The following is a 10,000-nucleotide window of genomic DNA, read 5'->3' as shown; positions in this document are numbered from 1 at the left end:
TCTGGGAATGATTCCCACCGTGTCCACAGCCTACTTGCTGAACACGATGCCATAACACATTCCTTGGTGACATGTATCTTAATTCACTATAAGTCACTTTAGATAAACACACAGCAAGTAAAACAACAGCACAACAACAGATGTTGCAGAGAAGTGCAAAATAAACTTTGCATAGGTTCTTCTTAACTGAGGAAAGTTCCAATAATCTTTCGGGAACTTCCCTCTTCATTCTCTTTCTCCCGGTAAAAAAATAACAAGAACATCAGGAGCCATCGGAAGCCAAGGAAAGTAAATCCTAGAGGCAGATACTGAGCCAACATGCTGTGGCTCCTTTCCAACTCTGGATTTACACCCCCTTCTGTTTCCTCCACATAGCCCCCAATGGCTTTATTAGTATTATTATTAGCATTATTAGTATGAGTGCTGGTAGTGTTAGCATTAGTATTGAGAAGATTAAAGCAAAACATCCGTCTTTGCTTTGCTTATTTTAAGTGTGAAATGGAGAAAGCATCTCGTCGAGTGAACTGTCAAATGCTTCCGTAAGGGAAAAGGCACATCGCTTCCAGAAGATGTTATAAACGCAAATTTCAAGTGAGTGTGAAATAGTCAACAACAAAAAAATTTGATCTCTTTTCATCCATAGGGCTAAATCTGTCCCTAGACGGTGAAAAACAGATTCATTTTACCAAGGGTGAGTCCTTCGTCCATGATACAGAAGATCTCCCTGAGTTATGGCAGATGTCTGGCCTCCTCTCCACCTCTCTCGCTCCTGTCTGAGAATCTCCCTGCAGGATATCCCCCACTGATCCTTCTCTTCCTTGCCTCCTCCCTGCCATCATCCTGAAGTCCTGAGGCCTTTTGGCCCTTGAGTATTTACCCAGCCCTGCCCTCGGTCCCTCTGACCCCACATGAAGCCACAAGCTCCACCGACGGTATTTTCCGCTCTGCACGCCTTCCTGTACGCTCTGCCTCACCTTGCCCTCGAAAACCAGCGGCAGGAAACATAAAACATTGTGCTGCTCATCCCTTTCCCTTTTCCCCCTCTCTCTCCTCGCTCTCTTTCCCTTCCCTCCCGCTCCTCTGAACCGCTTCCATGAAATGATCTCCACTATCCTCTCCTCTCTCATCTCTCCTCCTCCCTCCTCTCCTCCACTCTCAGCCCTCCTCCTCCCTCCTCTCCTCCTCTCTCATCTCTCCTCCTCCCTCCTCTCCTCTTCTCCACCTCTCTCATCCCTCCTCCTCTCTCCCTCCTCTCCTCCTCTCTCATCTTTCACCTCTCCTCCTTCTGAGTAAAGTGGTGAAGGTTTTCTGCACTAGCTCCTGGCAGGGCTGCCTGTTGGAGATGCTTTTATCTACCAACGCACACCGCCCAAAATAACTGCTCTTCGACATCAATCGATACTATGAGGCTGTAGGCAGGGTGGAGCAAATGCTCTTTTTGCCGTAATTCTGGGCAGAAATGTATATTTACCCGTGTCCAATATGCTGATTGAAACATTGGCAGACTTAGCCGGGAAAGGAAACGTGATTTGATTCCCCTACGTGAACCCAGAATGAGCACTCGAACAAAGCTCTCTAGTCATTCAGCACCTCAGGAAAGTTTGCAAAACATTTTGTTTGTTGAGGTGTCTGTGGTGCTATCATTACACCTTTATCCAACAAGGAAGAGGCTATCAGGGTGTGGATCATCATCATCATCACCATCACCATCATCATCACACTTAGTAATAACTCTCAATGTGCTGGGAATGGTGGCAATAATCGTTAGCCTCATTATAAGAACAGGTTCTGAGGGTACTTTATTTCAACAGAGTCGATGAGAATCGACGAGAACGTGACGACGAGACTGTTTGAAAAGGTCAGGCAAACAAACACGAATCAGCCAATCGCTCACCTCCAGGGAGCCCATCCCACACCTCCAGCCAATCGTATTTGCACTCGCCCTCTCCACCGGGCAGAGGGTCATTCTCGAGGTCAAAGGTCAAGAAGCTGAGTGTGACGTCCATGCCGGGGGGCACGATGATGATGAAGTGGCACTCAAGGTTGTGGGGATACTTGTCAGGAAACCCTGGGGACTCGATGAGGCCCGTGGGACTGGTGAAGTTCTGGGAGCAGTCGGAACCTGCGGGGGAAAACACACAGAGACCATTTATTTACCGGCAACCATGGATGGATCACACCCCGACCGGTACCGGATGTTGGGCCAGAACCAACCAACAAAGGAGTACTGTCCCCCATAGAATATAAAAAATACAGAAGACTGGATACCGAAAGAATCCTCAAACCTATTGATTCTTGGCATGTTTACAGAATCTATTGTCTTTATATATTATTATATTGAATCAACCAAAACTATGCATACATAGTATTGCTGATATTCAAGGCCCAAACTACAGCTGAAAGGCTACACGAAGTTTGCCCTTACATAAACTTTTCAAACTGTGTATTTCAGCAGTGACAGCCCGTGACTACGTGACTAAGAGAGAGTGTGAGCAGCAGAGAGAGAGAGAGAGAGAGAGAGAGAGAGAGAGAGAGAGAGAGAATCAATCAAACAGATGAATGTTTTCTCTCCCTCTTTCCTCACATTGAGCTGTGAGGAGAGAGGAAACGGAGACAACCGAGATATAGGTGTTTACGAGTGGGCCATGGCGAGAGAATGACGTTGTACAGACGAGGAGAGAGAGAGAGACAGAGACAGAGAGAGAGAGAGAGAGAGAGACATAGAGTATGTTGACAGCCACGCGGTTGGATAGTTTAACAGTCATGGAGGGGCTTTGAATATCACTGTGCGCACACACACACCACACACACACGCACACACACACACACACATACACAGACACGCATATACAGTTAGAGGGAAGGGCAGCATACATCATGTGATTAACAACTGACAAAGAGTAATCTAGGCCTCTTCCCATCACTGTAATACCTTGTGTATTAATTATAATTATTAGGTACACACAGACACACACACACACACACACACACACACACACACACACACACACACACACACACACACACACACACACACATGTAGACATACCGCTGTGCCTACGGTTTGGTCCAACTGTGCAATTATCGCTGCCCACCCACCCATACCTAAATACCCCCCATGAACCCACCCGTACCCACCCCTCCTCCACAAACTCAAAGACTAGACATCCATGCACATCATAACACAAGCACACACACACACACACACACACACACACACACACACATACAACTGACATACACACATCGATTACACCCAAACACAAAGAAGATAAATAGGTTGTGGGTATGGGCGTGTGTGTGTGTGTGTGTGTGTGTGTGTGTGTGTGTGTGTGTGTGTGTGTGTGTGTGTGTGTGTGTGTGTGTGTGTATATGTGTTTATGTGTGTGTTTATGTGTGTTTATGTGTGTGTGTGTGTGTGTGTGTGTGTGTGTGTGTGTGTGTGTGTGTGTGTGTGTGTGTGTGTGTGTGTGTGTGTGTGTGTGTGTGTGTATGTGTGTGTATTTACACAATGAGCACAGCCAGACATGTCCAAGCTGGCATGGACAGCATTTTCTTGCTGAAGAGGGAACTTGAATCACTCTTTTACAGACGGAACTCTGGGACGAGAATTAATTCTAGAATTTAACGGTTGGATTGGATTGGTTATCGCCATGGAAACTTAAAGGAGACGTCGTTAACGCAGTGGAATACTCTGGCTTGAGTGTCAGAAAGAAAGTATGTGTGTGTGTGTGGCTTGGTTTGTGTCTCTGTCTGTTTGCCTGTGTGTGTCCAACCAAACCACATTTGCTTCCTCTGAGATAAAAGTGTGAAATATTCATAAAACAAAATACAAATATAAACAGGGGCCTTCTATACAGCCTCCAGCATGCTGTAAAGGAATTCTGCTAGATTCTCCTATCTCGACTCGTTTCCTTTTTTAATATTTGACATATTTTATATTTTCTTGCCGATTCCGGGAAGGGGAATATGGTGTCTCTGAGGGGACAGTATATAAGGGCACCTATATATACAGCCCCTGTATGCTTGTAGTTGTAGCTCAATTTGATTCCCTTGACAGCTTTCATTGAAAATCCTTTATCTCTACTTGGTGATTCTTCGCTGGGGATTAGGGGGGACGTCCGCACGGATAGGGAGCGGAGCTCCAACACACGACAGAGATCGCCGCACGTTTCACCTGGCCTCACTCCCACCATCCGAGCCTTGGAGAGAGAGTGGTTGTGCTGCCGGTCCGTCTGTTTTTCTCTAATGTTTTTGTTATTGTGACCTTCTCTCTGTAATACAATTACCACCAACACACAAACTGTACTTCTCTCTTTCTGTGTGTGTCTGTGCGTGTGTGCGTGTGTGTGTGTATGTCTTTCTGTGATTCAGCTCCCCCGCAAAGAGACGGTTACTGGACAGTGTGGGTCTATTGTGTGTGTGTGTGCATGTGCATGTGTGCGCGTGTAAGTGCATGTGTGCATGTGTGCGTGTGTGTGTGTGTGTGTGTGTGTGTGTGTGTGTGTGTGTGTGTGTGTGTGTGTGTGTGTCTGTGTGTGTGTGTGTCTGTGTGTGTGTGTGTGTGTGTGTGTGTGTGTGTGTGTGTGTGTGTGTGTGTGTGTGTGTCTGTGTGTGTGTGTGTGTGTGTGTGTGTGTGTGTGTGTGTGTGTGTGTGTATGCGCAGTAGACTGAACGCCTGACCAGTTTTGTCGCCAGCAGCCATTTATTCCCTCCTCATTACTTCATGATTTGTGAACATCGCCAAAACAATACTGGCCTGCATTCGCTCTTCCCCTCCCCTCCCTCCCTCCCTCCCTCCCGCTCCCCCTCCCCTCCCTCCCTCCCGCTCCCCCTCCCTCTCTCCCCTGCCCTCCATGCCTCCCTCCCACTCCCTCCATCCTCGCCACCCTGCCACCACCCCATCTCTTTCTCCCCCCCCTCCATTCCTCCCTCCCTCCCTCTCTCACACCCTTCCCCTCTCTCATACCCCCCCCTCCCGCGCTCTCTACCCCACTCCTTCCATCCTCCCCTCTCTACCCTCCTCCATCTCCTTTCCTCCCTCCTATCGTGCTTCTATTTTCTCTACCCCCCCTCCCGCACCCCGGTCCCTCTTCCTCCCACTTTCATCTCCAACCTCACAGTGTTTCATCCCCCCCTTCACCCTCCTTCTCCGGTTGGGCTTTAACATGTTATAGCGCGCTCTTCATCAACTCTACATCTCTCTGACAATCGGTGGGTCTGTCGGTCGGCAGGAGGGGGTTGAAGGGGGCGGGGGAGTCCTGGTTGTTCTTATGGTGACATTTGCATCTCTGTGAGAAGCAGCAGTAAACAAGGAGGACTAGATCTACTCCGTGGCTTATTATGCTCTCCGCCTCTCCCTATCTGCTTCCGGGTTCCTCTCATCCATTCTCATTGCCATCGCTCCGCTGGCATCTCTGCTCTTTCCCTGCTCTTTCTCTTTCCCTCTTTGACTTTTCCTATTTGAAGAGAATGGAGCGTGAGTTTATGTGTGTGTGTGTGTTTTATGTGTTTGTCTGTCTGTATACCTGTTTTATGTGTATTTATGGGTGAGTGATTCGCCGTGCAGATGTGTTGCTGGGTAGATTTCCCGTTGAAACGTGGGGTTGGGTCCTTCTAGTGGGGGTTGGGGTTGGGGGTGGGGGTGGGGTGGGGTGGGGGAGGGGGCAGCCTGGTCGGGTCATGTGCCACACCAGGCTCCCCCCTGTCTGCGGAGACATGTGCGAGTGAATGTTTTTGGTGTCTGTCTCGAGTTTGCGTGCAGTCGTCTACTCTGTGGTCGTGTGTGTGTGTGTGTGTGTGTGTGTGTGTGTGTGTGTGTGTGTGTGTGTGTGTGTGTGTGTGTGTGTGTATGTGTGTGTGTGTGTGTGTGTGTGTGTGTTTGTGTGTGTGTGTGTGTGTGTGTGTGTGTGTGTGTGTGTGTGTGTGTGTGTGTGTGTGTGTGAGTGTGATGCGTTTGTGTGTGTGTGTGTGTGTGTGTGTGTGTGTGTGTGTGTGTGTGTGTGTGTGTATGTGTGTGTGTGTGTGTGTGTGTGTGTGTGTGTGTGTGTGTGTGTGTGTGTGTGTGTGTGTGTGTGTGTGTGTGTATGTGTATGTGTGCATGTGTGCCTTGCGACCTAAGGTATTTAACCTTTGTGGTCATGCCAGTGGGCCATTAGTTAACTAGAACCTGCAATTAGTATCCCTCTCACTAACCCTGGATGTGCCCCTCTCACAGGCGCACACACACACACACACACACACACACACACACACACACACACACACACACACACACACACACACACACACACACACACACACACACACACACACACACACACACACACACACACACACACACACTTTTGGGCACAAAACAGCCCTTCTGTGGAGTTGACGGTGTCATGGAATTTGAAAAGTAAACCAAATTGTCTCAACAGTCTTTAGATTTTTTCCTTTCAATCCCACCCAAGCTTTTAACTTGAGACTAAACAAACTATTCGGCTACATTACCGCTGAAATGTGTGAATAAAAGTGTCACCAGGAAACCAATGTCTTCTGTTCATTTGGTTCGTTTGAGTGAGTTACCGACTGAAGATGTTTACCTCGGTTCTCAAGGACCAAGGCTTGTTTAGGAAACTTCTCTCATTTGAGAGACCCGGCCTGTTATTCAAAACACAGTGGTTGCAGATTAAATGTGAAATGCACATTTACCCATTACAATGAGGCTCCTGTTTGGATTGGGATGAAATGTCTTTACTCTGTCATTGAGAAAAAACGTAAACAATATTTAAACTGTGTGTAAACTGAACCACGAATAGAGACAAAAAAATTTCAGGCGATGACGATTCAATAGTTGAAGAATATGATCGAAATAGGACATGAAATCAGAACCAACAATTTTTTTTGGTCTGGCCAGGGTGTTTAAGAAAATAAAAAGTCACCTTCAGTCAAAAATCAAATATTAAAAGGTATGTCGTAAAGCATTAAAAATAAATGGTGTGTATTATCGAAGAAGCTGGGTTGCTAGGCAGGATCTAAGAAACAACAGTGGATGTGCTACTGTACCCCTGCAGACTGTTTTCACTGTAGGAAGTGGAGCATGTTTTGATTCACTGGGTCACTAGGGCTGTCAGAATTGGGCGGCCATAGCGGTTGGCTAGACAAGGTTACGAAGGACCCTGATTGGCTGACGTGTCAAGGCTGGGAGGAAGGTCCTAGGGGTAATGAACTGGGTTGTAAACAACAGAAGTTGTTGGGAAGGATTACCGCCATGACTTCACATTACATTACCCAGTGCGTGTGTGTGCGTCACTATGCTTTTTCAATGTGTTGAGGTGAAGCTAGGCTTTTGCGGGCGGACACTCTCTGACATGGGTTTGTTTAGAACGTGCGCACATGTGCTCATGTGCAGTTTAACTACTTTAATTTCCCTAGTCTCACGGAAATATTTGAGCTAATCCCTTCAACGTAGTCATATTCATATGTGTGTGTGTGTGTGTGTGTGTGTGTGTGTGTGTGTGTGTGTGTGTGTGTGTGTGTGTGTGTGTGCACTCTTGCATGCATGTCAATTTGAGGGCGAATGATTGTGTGTGTGTGTGTGTGTGTGTGTGTGTGTGTGTGTGTGTGTGTGTGTGTGTGTGTGTGTGTGTGTGTGTGTGTGTGTGTGTGTGTGTGTGTGTGTGTGTGTGCGTGCATGTGTGTGCGTGCGTGCATGTTTTCCAATGTGTGTGCGTTTGTCTGGTGAGTTCTGGGTCACAATAACAGCTTGAGGCGTCCACTGGCTAGACAGTGATCTTACATTTGATTGGCTGACGCCTCTTGGCCGCTCTGCCCTTATTGGTTGGAGTATCCATAGTAACAGGATTGTAAATAAGAACTGATACAATTGCAGGTTGTACTGTGTTTACTTGTATGCTTGTGTGTTTGTGTTACTGTGTTTGTTTGCCTTAGCACATGCGTGCAATGATCCTGTGCGTATGCATATCTGTAAGTGTGCGTGTGTCTGTAAGAAACAAGAAAGCAATAAGTGTGTTGCGATGCAGGTCAGTCGTATGTGCGTGCAGACAGACATGTGGTCCTCCGTGTCAGTTGAGGTCAACCATCCGTGAATGCGGTTTGTATGCTTATGGATTTCTAAATGAGTTAGCGTGTGAGCGGTTTTTGCGTTTGAGAGATTGCATGTTAGCGGTGTATCTTTGCATGTGTGAGTTTGTTTGTGTGTGGAGAAGGGAGAGGAGAGGTTGAGAGGAAAAGAAGACAGGAGATTGGATGAGATGAGACGAGGACAGGAGGCGAGGAAAGATGTGTAGTCATACTGTAATTCTTCCCCTCATTCTTAACCCAAGGCAAAACTGAATGCCCCTCTTTCTCTGTCTTTTCTCTCTTTTCCTCTGCTGCCTCTCTCAATTCCCTCTCCTCCCTCCTCACCTCCCTCCTCCTCTCCCTCCTCCTCTCCTTCCTCCACCACCTCCTCCTTTCCTTTCTCCTCTTCTTCCTACTCTCCTCCTCCTCTCCTCCCTCCTCCCCTCCCTCCTCTCCTCCCTCCTCCCCTTCCTCCTCTCCTTCCTCCCTCCTCTCCTTCCTCGTCTCTCCCTCCTCTCCTCCCTCCTCCCCCCTTCCTCCTCCCCCCTCCCTCTTCACCAGGTCTTACTGAGCAGAGAACACGGAGGCTGCATCAATAGCTGCATATCTAGAGAACGCGCCGCGGCGACCTCGTTACACACACACTAACCCACACCACAGAGTTGATCATCAATGCACATGGGGCACACAGAGATAAACGCTCAGGCACCGGCAAGTGCGTGCGCGGCACACATGCATAAAATGCGTCCACCCACGCAGGCAGACGTCGGGTTTGCACCTTGCGGGATAACAAGATCTTGTTAGCGCTATGGCAACTGCATGCACGGCCCAACTGGTGCCGTCATTACTGCCAGCACGAGATGGACCCAACTCACACACACACACACACACACACACACACACACACACACACACACACACACCAACACACACACACTGGCTTACACACATTAAACAAAGACACTAACATTAATCACAGACAGAGAAAAACAGTCACACACACACTCACAGATACTGTATGAGCTCATGAAATAAAATAGCAAATTTATTTTCTTCAGTGCAAACACACACACACATGTTTGCACACACAAACAAACACGCACACATACACACACACGCGCACACACATACACACAAAAACAAACACACACACAAGTGCCCAAAACTAAACGTATAAATACCGTATAAAATACAAGGAGGCTAACAGCTGAATGCATCAGTTGCTGTAGAAGGGAATCTAATTGGCTAACCTTTTCCTGGTTCATAAATACGAAGAGAGTCAAACCCAAAAGAAAACCTTGAGATGCTTAACCGGCTAAAATTGTATTAACATTGTTACGCTACTCTCTTAACAATACCGCAGCTTTTTCCGAATGATCTCACGGCGTGTGTGTCAGACATGAGTCAAACGATTAATTCTGAAAAAGTATTTGGTTTGAAATAGAAAATATGAAACAGCTGTGTAAAAGCCATTGGACGTTTACCTTTTTAAAACTTTAAACATTGGAAAAAGGCTGATATACTAATATGAACCATCAGCTGTACAAATGCAATACAGTATCAAGGTCAACAGGGTAGATTATGAGCTTCTGCCCTGAAAGCCTAAAATGCAGGGAATATGTTATTATTTTATTATTATTTTTTTTATATATTTTATATTATTTTTAGATCTTTGGAAAACCCAAAAAATCTCAACCTTTTTCTCTCTCTCTCTCTCTCTCTCTCTCTCTCTCTCTCTCTCTCTCTCTCTCTCTCTCTATTTCTCTTTCTCACACACACACACACACACACACACACACACACACACACACACACACACACACACACACACACACACACACACACACACACACACACAGACACACAAAAACAAACACACACACGCTCAGCGAGTTGGTGTGAACACTAACACCCTTGTTGGTTCAAAGCCTGC

At 47.0% G+C, this 10,000-nt stretch overlaps 1 protein-coding gene across 1 annotated transcript in view; it reads right to left on the bottom strand.

Annotated features, from left to right (window-relative positions):
- Positions 1-2,144, bottom strand: part of LOC132448901 (neuropilin-2-like) — a gene marked incomplete at its 5' end in the record, with an annotated part of 24,051 nt that extends 21,907 nt beyond the window's left edge. The window contains one exon of the mRNA XM_060040454.1: positions 1,895-2,144. Coding sequence (XP_059896437.1) covers positions 1,895-2,144 — 250 coding nt within the window. The remainder of the gene's footprint in view (positions 1-1,894) is intronic.
- Positions 2,145-10,000: the final 7,856 nt, after the last annotated feature.

The sequence above is a fragment of the Gadus macrocephalus genome, chromosome 20, assembly GCF_031168955.1.
Source record: "Gadus macrocephalus chromosome 20, ASM3116895v1".
Classification (NCBI taxonomy): Eukaryota; Metazoa; Chordata; class Actinopteri; order Gadiformes; family Gadidae; genus Gadus; species Gadus macrocephalus.
Note: the sequence above shows the minus strand (reverse complement) of the source record. Positions and strands in the feature narration are given on the sequence as shown.